This window comes from Argopecten irradians, chromosome 5 (genome assembly GCF_041381155.1).
Source record: "Argopecten irradians isolate NY chromosome 5, Ai_NY, whole genome shotgun sequence".
Taxonomy (NCBI): Eukaryota; Metazoa; Mollusca; class Bivalvia; order Pectinida; family Pectinidae; genus Argopecten; species Argopecten irradians.
In genome coordinates, this window is record NC_091138.1 from 26,596,145 (window position 1) to 26,611,322 (window position 15,178).

Sequence of the window (15,178 nt, forward strand, 5' to 3'; positions counted from 1 at the left end):
CATAAAGAGCTTTTAAATTTTATTCACCAACAAAGAAGGTGTTGGATATAGGGTGAAAATCTGCCCATGATAAATTATTGAATTTTTTAATTCAAATGTCTATAATACTTAAAACCCGATTTGACCATTATTATGACTACAGCGCCCCCTACATTAACACTGGTAAATTTAAAGCCAATTGGGCCTTTTACCTGGCATAGGTCATAGTAAAAACACTTAAATCGCGTTTTTGTTGTGATTGACAATACCACATAAAAATGTCTTTTTAACAACATATCACACTTGGCTGTAATCAATATCATTGTATCAAAAATCGAACGTAAATATCAAATATGACAGAAAATACGACGTTTTGAAGTTTTTTATTTTTCGTTTGGGCGACAGAATAAGTAAGGCACTACTCGATTACCCTCAAATTTTGATGTTTAAAATTATATTCAGATTATTATCGTTTCACCATAGCTCATGTTGATGAATCACTGGATATCCCATGTTTTTTTAGATTAATTTTGCCTACCCACTGTTTTTTCCATAATATCAAAGTACTCAGATTACACTGCCAAATATTACCGACTTTACTGTAAGAGTAGAATGTGACGATGAGGTGCGTATTTCGACCAAACCTTGAAATTCTCATCATAAACTCATGTTTATAATATTTTTTGGAAATTCTACTTATCAGTTTTTTAAAGAGTGGGACACATAATACTGACAGTTGTGATTTAACATATCACAATGCCATGTTGCATTCCAGAAACTGTTAAGCGTTAAGGTAATAAAGATCAAATACGACAGTATTGGTACTTTGCCCATTGTTAAAGGGAATAATCAATGTTGCCATCGTCTCAGGTAGGGTGTTGAAATTGCACCTGCTATACCAATAGCATGATCGTAAAAGGCGACTAAATTTGGTACTTTTTTTTGGAAGGCGCTATGTCTCATTTTACCTTAAGTAACATATAGGTATCGCGAAATATTTTTCTCATCCAACACCCTTCATGAAAGTGCATCCTTCAATGACCATTGCTTTCTAGCAGCTTCATTTTGTTAGATATTTTCGTCTAACTTCTTAGAACAAAAGGAGACCGAAATACGTATATCAATTTGTTTAAATCATAATTTGTCGGTCAATGTTGATATTACTATTTAAAAAAATATTGTTACTAAATTCATTCTGGGAAAAAATCTCTTGGTTCTGTCCTTTGGCGTGGCATCACCGTAGAATATATGAAATGACATACACGGGATGCCGTCCTTAAATGACTATAGCTGTAGTAGTATGTCAGTAAAAATCAGCGAATCAACCAGTTTGCTTTCGCGGTAGACCGATTCCTACATTCGTGACTCTATAACATCGTTTTTATTGTTTGATTAAATCAACGTCCTATAAACAGCCAGGGTCATGTAAGGACGGCATCCTATGTATACAGTGTCCTGCATGTATGAAGTGTCTGGTATGTGATATGGGAGACTTTGGTATATTCATGTTGTGTCTTTTTCTATAGTGAAACTCTTGCCCTTTTCATAGCGCTTAAATCACTGAAACATGCCGCCGAAGACACCAAGCAACACATCCAACCCAGTCACATTATACTGACAACAGGCGAACCAGTCGTCCTACTCGCTTAATGCTGAGCGCTAAGCAGGGTGTGTTTCTGCCAGGTGACAGTGCCCAGAGCCTACCTCACAGGGACGAGCTCTCAATCAAAGACAAAACGTGAGGTGTCAAGGGAGACGTTAGGAAGTATAAAGTAAGTTAGGAAGAAGAGATGCTAAGATACGATTCTAAATTTGGTCGCCTTTTACGATCATGCAATAAGGACAGTGGGTACAATTCTAACGCCCATTACATGTAGTTAATTTTAATGTCATTAAGTCATCTAACCCGAAGGATCAGGATGACCTATACTCACCATACTTCGTCCTTTGTCCTGCGCTGTTCACATTTCGTCCTTCGTAAACTTGTTATTCAAACGACTTCTTCTCAATATCCGAAAGGCCCAAGAAACTGATATTAGGCATGTGGAATGCTGGAATGATCGACTACCAAGTTTGTGGAAATGAATTACTTTGACCTTCATTCAAGGTCACAGAAGTCAAATTGGCTAAATCTTTAAACGATTTCTTGTGATTATTTCTTGTACATGAAGACGAACACGTTGTGTCAGCGTTATTTTGACTGAAGAAGGCCCTATAGTGGCTGAATATATATTTTACTTTGAATTTATTTTGGCCTTTATTTTCGGATTATTAATATACTAGCTTTATACCGTTTTTACCTCATTATGATTTCTTGTGAATAACTAAGATGCCTAGATAACTGATATAAGGCCTGTAGTATGCTGGCATGAAAGGCTACCAAGTTCATTTAAGGTTACAAGTGTCAAAAAGGCTAAAAACTTTAAACGACTTATTGTGAATAACTAAGAGGCATTGGAATCTGTTATTGGGACTGTAGAATGCTAGCACGAAGGACTACCAAGTTTGTTCAAATAAATGACCTTGACCTACATTCATGGTTACAGGATCATATAGACTAAAATCTTTAAACGACTTCTTGTGAATAACTAAGAGGACTAGAGACCTGGTATTGTACATGTAGCATGTTGGGATGAAGTGTAAATGTTCTTAAATCATCTTACCCGATAGGTCAGGGTGACCTATAGTGATCGTACTTGGTGCGCCGTCCGTCGTGCATAAACTTTTCATTCAAACGACTTCTCAATAACTGAAAGGCATCGAAACATGATGTTAGGTCACAGGGTTCAAATTGGCAAACATAAACGACTTCTTGACAATAACTACGACGCCTTGCAGTATGCTGGAATAAAGGGCTTCAGACAGTTCAAATTTATGAAAACCTAAAACAGCTTTTCAATATGTGAAAGGCCTAAAGAACTCTGATAGTGGGTCCGTGTACTGTACCTCATAATTTGTTTATTTGATCTACTTACATGGTAACATTTTTTTTTTAGATTTAACAGACACCAAGAACGTCTATTGAAGGGCTCCTAGCGTGCAATATCTAATGTGTTGCCCCAAAAAAGTTAAGCAATTTCATTCCACTGGTTTCCTTTTTCATTACTGTATAGTTTGACCATATTTTATTGCGTGAATAATAGTCAGGTATGGGCTGTTTGGCTTAAGAATGAAATCCTAGTTATCCATGACATGTTATGACATCAAAACATCAGTATGATTCCTTTTGAGAAAAATCAAAGGTCAACATATAAGTTACACCGATATACGTTTTGCTTAATGGTACATTTGCTTATTAATAAGTAAATAAACCCATGATTACACAAATAGGAAATACTTCTGACAAGTGGTGTAGGAAATATATGTGATATTGACCTTATTTTGCTTGATGACACAACATATTGTCTAGTTCAATATATGAACCTAAAATTAACATTTTGTGAAAATTACTATATGATATATAGGCAAAACTAGGTCAAAGGTCAATATATATGTAAGTCCGACCGAACTTTGGTACACCAACTTATATGGGATACGTTTTACTCAAGTATGATTCATGATAGAGCCAGGAAAAGGACAGTTTTCGTTTAAAGTGTACACGGAATGGTTTGGTATATGAGGCTTGATAAATGCGTCTTTGGATAAAATTTAGAATGGAGAAAGTACGAGTTTCATAGCGATTACGGTATTAGAGATACGGGACCCCTGACCTGTGACGTCACGAGGACAACGGGACCTATTCTACTCGCATAAGATAGAGAGGCGATTTTTGGTGTCTGCCATGTAATATAGACAGCTGTTTGTAAAATTCGATTTTGAAGACACAAATACCTGTGTACATGTCCGATACCTATTTAATATTATCCTTAATCACAGATATGAGTTTGAAAAACGCTTGAAAACAGGAATTTATACTATGCATGCATATATATTGATGAACCTGTCTTAGATAAATGAATATCTCTACGCGATTGCAGCCAAAATGTTCATGATAATCCACGTACGTTGTATATCTGCGGTGGTTGGAACCACATATATGTGAATATTATATCAAGGATTCTTGATTATGTTATCCAAAGCCCGACTCGGGTCTTTAAATGTCTACTGGTCAAACCCGCTTAACAAATTTCTGACTTTTTATATAAACCTGCCGATACGATTAAGTTATGATTCCAAACAGATTTTTTTGCATATATATAAATGCATCTACTAATTGCGTTATATCTGAAATCGATCTATTTGTTTTTTGACGAAATACATTCAGCTTTCATATAATACAGTACACTCGACGACTTGCTGATATTTCGCTCAAGTTCATTCATTAGTGTATTTAATTGAAAAATAAATCATGCGCGGGTCAGACGAAAACAATGAGACTGAAGATGTCTATGTGACAAGTCTAATCCAAGTAGCAGATATCAAGCACAGAACAAAAACAGAACTGTAGGTAAAGTAATAAGTCCCGAGTGACGAGAAATCATGGGGGTTATTGTGGAGTCAATTGTGGTAGCAAGACATTTATTGGCCACACTTTTCCTTTGTGAGAGGTTGGAAGTATGCAGTAATTCCGAATAGCCAATGTCGTGCTGCGTTAAACTCTTTACCTGTATACTGCAATAACTAAAACGCGTGGTCAACCGAGACTAATGAGGGGGCTAACCAGATTACGTAAGAAAGGTGTTTAGTGACCTGTCACGCTTTGATGATAAGCTCGCGTCAGGTGTCAAAAGTAAGATCACCGGTAAGTTAGCGATGGACAATCATAAAATTGTTGTATAATCTAATATTTGTTTACACTTAAAAATCCCTGGTTTACAATAAAATATACCGTTCCAACATGACGTATAACAAGTGTATCAATTACTAGATGTACAGTATATATTTCAGAAAGACTCATTATACATTTGTCTTGTATATATGTTCTGCTTACACGTAAATATATTTTTATAACAAAAACTACAAAATTATTTACAAATGGCATGTCGAGAAAGAACGATGCAAATATAATGTTCGACGTCGGAATTTTGATATTTCTGAAAGTTGCTAGATTTCGGATATCAATTTTTTTACTCCCCCTCCTAATTTATGTCTATGATATCTACCTGTATTGAACTATGAAATACATTTAAAACATTTTCTTTTCGTTATTTTCGTTATGTTGGTTCTTGAAATCAGAAACATATATACATATATATTTCTGTTGAAATCCATAGGCCTAGAGAGAGTTTTTATTTATAGAGAAACATATTATGTGACCATCATTTTTCGAATTCGTCTCTTTTTAGATCACATTGTGAAAAATGAATATTCCCGAGGTTTGATAGATAACTTAGTAAGCTGTTAAAACAGAGATAAGAGTTAAATGTACCAGGAACATAAATAACGTATACATGTTTCCGCTAATCTACATATGTATTTAGCCTGATTTCAGTTGCAATATTTCCTATTATATATATAATTAAATCGTCAACATAACTGTATACTGTATATATATTTGTAAAATTCTCGTAACCCCATTTAGGAATACATATATGACCCCCTTTGTGCTATAACGCCACTACCAAACACTTCAATGCCGTTGTCCTCGTGACGTCACATCCGGTTATTCCCAAAATCAGCGTGAGCGGCCGATTCCCTGATTAGCAGTGGATATACAGGTAAAAATCGAGCACTTCGGAGGGCGGTATCTCGGTAGTGAAGCGGCCGATTTTGATGCGGTTTTCAACATTCTTGTCAGGAGATCAAACAGAATAACATGTCTAAATATTATTTTTTAAGTCTCAATACTCTCAGAACTTTGATGTTGGGTAAGAAATAAAGGGGGTACACGTAAAAAAGTGCTAAAAAGTCGGCTTATCCAGTGATTGATCGACACAATATTTTCATGAGTCAATAAATGATATATGAAGATATTTTTGATTGCTAAAATTTTAGAAAAAATAAAAATCGATCGTGGGCGGCCATGCAACACCTCCTTTACAAATTTGCAAACTATCTTGAGAATTACAATACTTGTAATACAATTTTAATACAATACAAACGTTTTATTATATTTACATCTGTACAGCGCAGTGAAATGAGTACATACGGTCAGACTATGAAGCTAAGTTGTGGTTTTCAGATGCATTTTACATCATTACATGGGTATTACATGTAGTAGTTGTAAAGTGACTTCTGCAAGTATGGTTCCATCAGAATAGACATAAGACATAAAACAATAATATTACAGCGCATAATTTCTGTGTTTTAACTAATGTTTTTAAAACATCATATAATTATATTTGTCTGTCCATTTATGATTTCCACTTGCTAATTCATAAAACCTTGTGATTTTCAATAGATTACTGAAGAAAATGTTCGCCTCGGTATGACACATATTTAAGGAATATCTGTTTATTTTGTTGAGGTTATGAGGGTAAAATGATAATGGAGCACGTGTAAATTTTGTAATCCCGGCGTGTAAATTTTGTAATCCCGGCGAAGCCGGGTTACATTAAATTTACACGGGCTCCATTATCATTATACCCTCATAACCTCAACAAAATAAACATCTATTCCTGATATTTACAGTTAAATGAATATTATTTTTTCCCGTGGTAGTTGCATATTTTTTATCAAAATACCCATATTTTTTCTCTTCCTTCATCGTCAACGAATTCGATTGAACAGCTGATTGGAATAGAGTCATTCATATGTTCCCACCAAAAGTGGGGTCATGAACTTACGTTGCTACGCCATCGACTATTCGCGTAACAATAGAATCGCCGCGCGTGTTGTGCTAACATTATACACTGATAATGATAATATTAGAAAGCATGGTTATTGAGTCCATGTCAGTGCAAACTGTACATGAATATCAATGGGGGGTTTTCTAGCATATAATTTTTATATTTAAGTTTTACTTTAAAATAAATAAACAACAATTTCTTTGAAAGTACAAAAAATACAAAAAAATAAGTTGAAATACGAACGTGAATGCTTCTAACTCATCCAACTATTTGAACATCGGTTGGAAAATTTAATATTATATTTTTTTTTAAATGCGTAAAATAATAAGGAACAATACAGCGAGTTAATAAAACTGTAGCATGTGGGTCGTTTTAGAGATATAATTCAATAATATGAGTGTATTATAATTATAATTAATCCACGAAGCGGTTTATGGTGAGAGTAAATATAATTCAACTAAAGATAATCTCTTCAATATTTCAAATTTATTTTAATACCCTTTATATCTATGCAATCATCACGCCGTTATGTCAGCCAATCAGAAATGAAGTTACACTTTATTCTCTTTATGGGCTAATTATAGTAATTGTAAGCCAATGAAAATGCTCCTTACAAGAAAAATTGAATTATAGGAATTCATAGTTACAAAACTTGATATTAATTTACATCGTTTTGCGTTACTATATATGGATCTGAAAACGTTCTTCTATACTCTTTATCAGCATGATGAACATTTGCAACATATTCATATAAAGAAATCTATTTCCGTGTTAAGTAATTATTCTTAGTACATTTTTTACATACTACTTCAGATTCTGAAATAATTGATATTCTCCCACCCGCTGACATTATTAACGAAATTTACCGATAAAATCTATATATTTGATAATCTAGGGGACGTATGATTTGTTGGTTTAGAATTTGAATTATTAGCTTGATAGATTTTGTCCTGTTTACACCAATCGAGTGTCTTCAGATCAATCGTTTGGGGTGTATATTAAACCTTCGACTATTTAAATTCAAAGGAGATGTCATATATTGATTTCCTCATAGACCAGCTCTCTTAATAGGCGGTTTTTTTCTAATCTCGGGACTGACAACAAACGTCCAGGGCCTGTTGTACGTGGTTTGAGAACCTGGTTATGGAAGGTCACATCAGAACTCTACTGTTGTTCCTGTTCTTTACAAAGACATTAGCGGGCTCCTACAACCACATGGCCTCTCTCCAGACAAATCTTCTGTCAGGGTATTCCACAAATGTCCGTCCTTTACAAAATCAGGACGATGCAATGATTGTTACATTTATCTACGCCATGCCACATTTTCAGGACTTCGACGCGGTTACAGGAAAGTTTACAGCAGTAATCTAAGTTACGCTGGGGTGGTTAGACGAGAAACTGCACTGGGATCCTGTAAATTATGGGAACATCAGCACGTCTTATTTCACTTCCTCCCAGATATGGACACCGGTTCTTTTATTATCCAGTAGTGTAAATTCTGATTTGATCTCACCGACGTCTTCTGTTACAGTCAGAAGTTCCGGATATTCCACAGCTGCTTACGCTAAAGTCGTGACGTCACTTTGTTCCCCGGATATTACGTACTACCCTTATGACATCCACAACTGTAGTTTATATTTCACAGTGATGGAACCGTACACAGTGGTCGACCTTCACCTCTGGAGAAATCAACTCAACATTGATAACTATGACAATCTGTTTTGGGTGATATCAAGAAATAGTATCGAGAAGAATATCTATAACGACTATACTTCAAATATCATTGTATCGTATACGTTAGAGAGGCGGCCTACTTACCTTTTATACACCATCATGTTACCTGTCTGTCTACTGAACTTCGTGACCTTACTGGCCTTTATTCTGCCAGCCGAGTCCGGCGAGAGAGTTTCCTTCGCCACCACGATGCTGTTAACCTTGACAATGTATATGACCATCATGTCGGACAGTATTCCTAACACCAGTGACCCAGTGTCCATTCTTACAGTTTCTCTGATGATTAAACTCATCATCAGTGCGTTGATTGTATTATGTGTGATTATCAGTCTGCGTGTCCACAACATCTGTGACGACAGACCTATCCCTAAATGGCTGCTGCACTGTAGTATGAACTCGGGGCGAGTGGAAGGTGACAATGACGAAGGAGGCGATGTTATCTTGAGCGGTGCTAGAACTGCTGTCACGTGGAAGACCATTGCGAAGCGTTTAGATGTAGGTTTCCTCAGTTTATATCTCATTGTTGCAATCGTTGAGACTGTTACAAATGTTGCGAAAATTGCTTACCGTCTTTAATAGAAAACTATTAATTGACTGTGATGTAAAACAATTTGTTAATATTTTACTTCAATATATGTTTTGTTCATTTTCATGAAAGTATTACATGCTGCTTCCTTATGGTTGTACATGTCTATGATATGTCCATTTGTGGATAGTTTTGTTCTCCGAGACTGCACTTCTTATGTTATATTTTTGTGGAAATATATTTCAAATTCAATATGTAAACACAGGTAACGACGTATTTCTTTGGATTTATCTAAATGACCAATTAACCATGTCATTATACAATATCTTAAAAATAATTCATCCTTGTACTCTGACCGTACATGTGAATGTGGTTATATCTAGTCCTTTAGCTTACACAAAGCAGGGACCTACTTAAATATTAAGGGAGTGCTTTAATTACTTGCCCAACCTGTCAATATGACATCTCTCATCCTGGTAAGTATATGTGAAGTTAAGTCATACCGATTATCTTTGAAGATTGGAACATCTCAATGCAGATATCAATGTATTACTACGGACATATATATACAAGTAAGTGTACTAATTGATATACCTAATAGTTGTGTAAGTGTGTGCAGTTTTAGCGGGCGGGTATTATACTAGGAGAGGAAAATTTCCATGGCAATACTATGTTGTTATCATACCTTATGTTTTAAATCATAAAAAAAAGAATAAAAATGTTATTTAAAATGTAATATTTAATAAAGTGTCATTTGTATTTGTTACGTCATTGATTCCTCTCCAATGAACCCTACAGCTTTAAAATGAAATTAATAAAAACATTAGCACAACATACAAAAACTCAATATTTCATACGTTTCTTACGGTCGTGCTCATCGACAGATCATACCTGGCCCCGATTTCTGGAAACGAAAGTACAGACTGAAGTCAAAACTTAAGTTTTTCTCCTTATGTAACTTATGTGAATCAAATTGACTTAAGTCGAGAAATTGGGGCCAGGTAGTTGACTAAGGGAAATGTTAGGATTAGTCAATCACGTTCCTCATGCCGTTCCATACAAGCGGACCTGATACTATTTTACTTTTTTCATTTTCTTTAGATATCAGAAAGGTAATTACCATTATAAATGTAGAATGAATACTTATTTTTTAATCATGTTTATTATAATACGGAAATCAGATTGACTTTACAAAATGATTCAAATATAAGATAATGCGATAAGTATTAATCAAAGCCACAGAAATAAATATACATTTTAAAACAAAAAACATTTATTCAGTTTAACCTGTAAATAATAATTTATTTTTTTCCTTTCACAAAAAGGCTCTCACACCATTTCCTGAGTTAATTATTCTATATTTAGACAACCTTATATAGCACTCCCTCTTTATAAAACCTCATTCAACCACTTCCGTTCAAAATAATAAGCCACAAGATTCCTTAGAAAATGAATCATCTGTAGAAGAAGAAAAAGTTCCCACGAAATCCAATTTTGAGTTCTGAGATCAATAATTCTAATTGTCTTCAGTGTAAACAGATTCGATTGTTCTTTAATGTAGATGTAATGTTTAAATATCTATCTTTGGAAAGCAATATTCTAGCTGCAGAAATAGAATTCGTTCAAACGGAAACGTTGTAATTAACACAATCGACCCATCGGCCTGTAATTGTATTTCAGCTGTATTGCACTACATTGTAGGCTTCTAACGTCCTAGCATGTCCCTGGTCAAAGTATGAAACAGTCAGAATGAATGTAGTCCTCGAACAAAATGATGTTATTTTATATATATTTATTTCTAGTTGGCATCTTCACATCAATGTTTTTAAAGGTGATCACCTGATATTTAAATCCCCAGAGGTTGGTTACCTGTACTTTAACAATGAAGGACGGGAAATACTTCAACGAGTAATGAAACTGGAGACAATCTAGATATTGTCCCTCCACCGCACTGGTAAACGAGTTTTGCAAAACTAATTATATCTTTTGAAAGTGAATTAATTTTTATCGAAGTCGTCTTGTTTTCTGAAGTGTTTAAAAAACATACTGCATAGTTATTATTTGTTTTATTTGTTTTGTTTGCTCAAAAGATTCTAAAGATAAAATGAAATACATAGACATAACAATATGGATTGGGTTATGCTTTGGTCGATATCTTCGATTAAAGATGGGTTTCGCCCAACCAAATAAATATGTTTTTGTAAAATCCGATAAACGGAAGAAAAGATGAAAAACATTAAAATACCTCAATTTAATTTCTTAATGCGTATGAGATAGAAAAAAATGTGTCTTGAATGCAAATTGAACGAAATCCTTCATTTTTACGATTCCAGACTGACTGGATAGTATGCAAATGAAGCTGCAATGGATTCGGCTATCGAAGTTTCGCTCATGCGCATTGTTGCGTACTAAAAGTAAACGAAATGGTGAACGAAAGCGTTTGAGAAAAAGCAGAACACCTAAATACCTACTTCTCTTCAATATCCATTTCTTCAAATGATCTTGATCCTCTTCCCACTCCTCCCTAGTTTCCTTTCAAAATCGACAATGTTGTATTTACTGAACAGGATATCAAAGATCAGCTTTCTAATCTTAATGAAAAGAAACCTGCGGGACCTGATGGGATTGTCCCAAAATACATAAAACTATTGACACCCTCTATTTCTATTCCTCTTACCCTTCTCTGCAATTAAACTATGGAAACCGGTTGTATTACCTTGCCATGGAAAGCTGCTAACATCAATGCCATATAAAAAGGGAAAGGTGATGTAAATGATATTTCCAACTATCGACCCATCTCTGTCACCTTTTGCTTCAATAAAATAATAGAAAAAAGTATTTTTTAAGTATCTCTATAATTACCTACGTGATTGTGAAGTTATCACTAAACATCAGTCTGGCTTCATTCCCGGTGATTCAACTGCGAACCAACTTCTTTTGACATACAATAATGTCACTGACTCATTAGACAAAGGAAAAGAAGTTCGGTCTGTTTTCTGTGATATAAGTAAAGCCTTTGATAGAGTGTGGCATGATGGACTATTATATAAATTACAATCTTATGGTTTTAAAGGGAAATTATTAGGGTGGTTTAGAAATTATCTTACTGATAGGAAGCAACGTGTTTTAACTCAAGGCATTTTCTCTTCCTTTAAAACTGTTAATGCTGGAGTCCCCCTGGGATCTGTCTTAGGCCCTTTTTTGTTTCTATTATATATTAACGATATAACTAATATTGTTACTAGTGATTGCTAATAATTTGCAGATGACACTTCGATTAGTGAAGTAATTGATAATAACCAAATCTATTCTGCCCATACACTTTCACAAAATCCTTGAAATATAAGTACCTGGGCTCTGAAATGGGACATAAAGTTTAACCCCACAAAACCTGAATCATTAATATTTTCAAGGAAACGAAACGTCATTCACACGGTTCATACAGCTAGCACACATAGACATTTAGGAGTTTTACTTTCTGACGATTGTAAATGGACTCACCATATAGATTATGTATACCAGAAAGCATTTAAAACGATAAATATTTTAAAAACATTAAAAAAGAGTGCTACGTAAAACTCTTTTAAACATTTATGAAAGTTTTAATTTACCTTATTTAGATTATGCTGATGTTTTATGGGATAACTGCACGAACAATGTAAATTTCTGCTAGAGTCTGTTCACTTAGAAGCCGCTAGGATTATAACGGGATTGCCCAGAGGTACCTTACATGATATACTTTATAAAGAACTAGCTTGGGAATCTCTCTCTGATCGGCGTCAAAAGCACCAACTTATTCTTATGTTTATGATACTCCGTGGCTTTGCTCCACAGCATTTTATTGAAATTGTACAACCTTTTTTATATCAGCCTGATAATGAGAGATATCCACTAAGGATGACAAGATATTTTGATATTCCTATGTGCAGAACTGCAAGTTACTATACGATCATTTGAAAGATTCTCCAATTTGTTCTTGTGGCCTTGGTCATGAAACACTATCTTTTTATATGTCCATTACTTAATGAACAAAGATCATCACTCAGAACCAATATACGTAACTCTAATATTCCCCATCCGCATTTTAACACAAAAACTGCATGGCTGTGACGATTGTGATGAAGAAAAAAAATACATATTTATTGCAATGTATATAAGAATATATATCTGAAACTATAATATTTTTTTAGATTTTTCTACTGTAATAGGTTGGGGAAATACACCAATAATAATATTCTTTCATAATGTAATGTTAAATGTTAAAATATTTTGTCGATAATTGTACTATACCGGATTTGTTTAGAGATGGCTAATATAGGCTTTTCCTGTTGCCAAATCCATTTGCATATTATTTGCAATAAAATTTGTTGAAATGAAAAAGTGCGAGAAAAAGAAATGTATCTGAAACTGCAACAAAGAGGTTGAAATCAGAATGGAATCGGAAGCACCCTAGGATATCTCTAGAGAATTAAAGTCAGAAATGGCATGTAGCGAAAAAAGAAACAATAGCCACATCTCATGCGGAACTTGTCCGGATTCTGTTTCACTCGTGTTGCACGTGGTGATAAGTTCAACACATATGCCAGCGGCCGTGCAATGGCAATGTCAGTAACATGAAGTGTTTTAGATAATATGATATGTATAACAATCCATCGCACTTCGATATGTTGTTGTTTTTTTTTGTTTGTTTTTTTTTTTTTTGCTTTTTTTTACTTAACATACTTAACATACCGTGTCAAGACTGTCACTGCTATCTGTCATTTTGTTGCACGCTTCTGTTTGTTGATGCGGCCACGCTCTATTTTTAAAGGAGAATTTTCATGGTCAAGCTAGGCAACTGACCACCTATATTGTTCGCTGTATGCATTGAAAATTATATGAAGATTATATCTATGTACAAGATAAATTTCAATTTCGTAGTCTTTATATTTCATTGGGCGAAACCTACCTTTAAGCTCTTGAAACAAATTGAATACGAATTACATCACAGATTATCAAATTCGTTTTAAGAGCAACCCATCTGATCATATCACTGTGCCAGAGTTCAAACCATGTACCTACAAGATCAGAAATAACATTAAGTGAGTTATTAATGTTTAATTAAGGATAGTTCGAAATGTATGCGATGCCATTAGTCTTGTCAGCTTTGTTGTATTAAGTATGTAGTTTGGCATTGTAAATCGACTGATTGTAAGGCTACCATCATGCTATGTCACATCATCTTTTCTTAAACGATAGGCCCCATGACGTCATGCTTATCGACCCCTCATAATGACAATTTTAGAAAGTAACCAATGTGATAGAAAATTTGAGAAAGTTAACAATGTTTACAAATGGGGCGTTAGTAAAAGCTAGGTGATTCATTTTGTATACATAGATACCCAACTGTCAACACCTTCGGACTGACCGTTTGTTCCTAATCAATTATTACGTACAACACTTCGACTTGCATTCTATCTATTTCGCAGAATCTACGGAATACCACAAAGCTAATACAGGCGCGTGCCGAGGCATTAAATGTCAATTAGATTTTAAGCGGTGCTCTTTATAGCTGTTATTCTAAGTGACAACATCAATTAGTTATATAAACCAGGTATGTCTTAATACGTAATTGATGACTAGCATCCGACCAAGGACCGAGTAAGAGTGACCTATTTTATACCCCATCCTACGCAGATCAAGAACAACAATACGAAAGAGCCACACAAAAATTGTGACTAATTAATTACTGAACATCCAGCATGTGGATTAAAAATGAACTAGTTATTGATATTGCAAATTAGTTACAACCATACAACGTTGGCAACTACAAAAGACTATCAAATATACAATAACAATTTATCCACACAGGCTTTCATAGACAAAATACGACATCTTAGTCTGAACGAAAAGTGCCTAAAGTATTATTTAATGAAAAAATCTAAGTCGAGTGCAAACGGAACTGGTTTGATTTTCCTCGTGTAATTAACATTAAATGGCAATTTCAAAAGTTAGTCCAAGCGTTTACGATGTCTCCTGAATGTCATTGATATATCAATTCATATCTTGTCATACTAATGTCTGTTTGCCATTAACGATGCTCCATCGACGACAGGGCATGATGACATTCATCACTTGAACAATAATTGGTGTATAATCGTGTATATATATATATGTCTAATAAACAAAAACACACAAAAATGATACCAAATAATTGATTTTACGTTTGGTG

The 15,178-nt window shown here is 34.5% G+C and overlaps 1 protein-coding gene across 1 annotated transcript; it reads left to right on the forward strand.

The window, feature by feature from the left end:
• Window positions 1-8,354: 8,354 nt before the first annotated feature.
• On the forward strand, window positions 8,355-9,017 carry LOC138324352 (neuronal acetylcholine receptor subunit alpha-7-like). Its single transcript, XM_069269426.1, has one exon. It carries the CDS (start codon window positions 8,355-8,357, stop codon window positions 9,015-9,017), a length of 663 nt encoding a protein of 220 aa, XP_069125527.1.
• Window positions 9,018-15,178: the final 6,161 nt, after the last annotated feature.

Excerpts from the sequence above, each read along its gene's own strand:
- LOC138324352 (XM_069269426.1), top strand. The coding sequence starts at position 8,355 with ATGGAACCGTACACAGTGGTCGACCTTCACCTCTGGAGAAATCAACTC.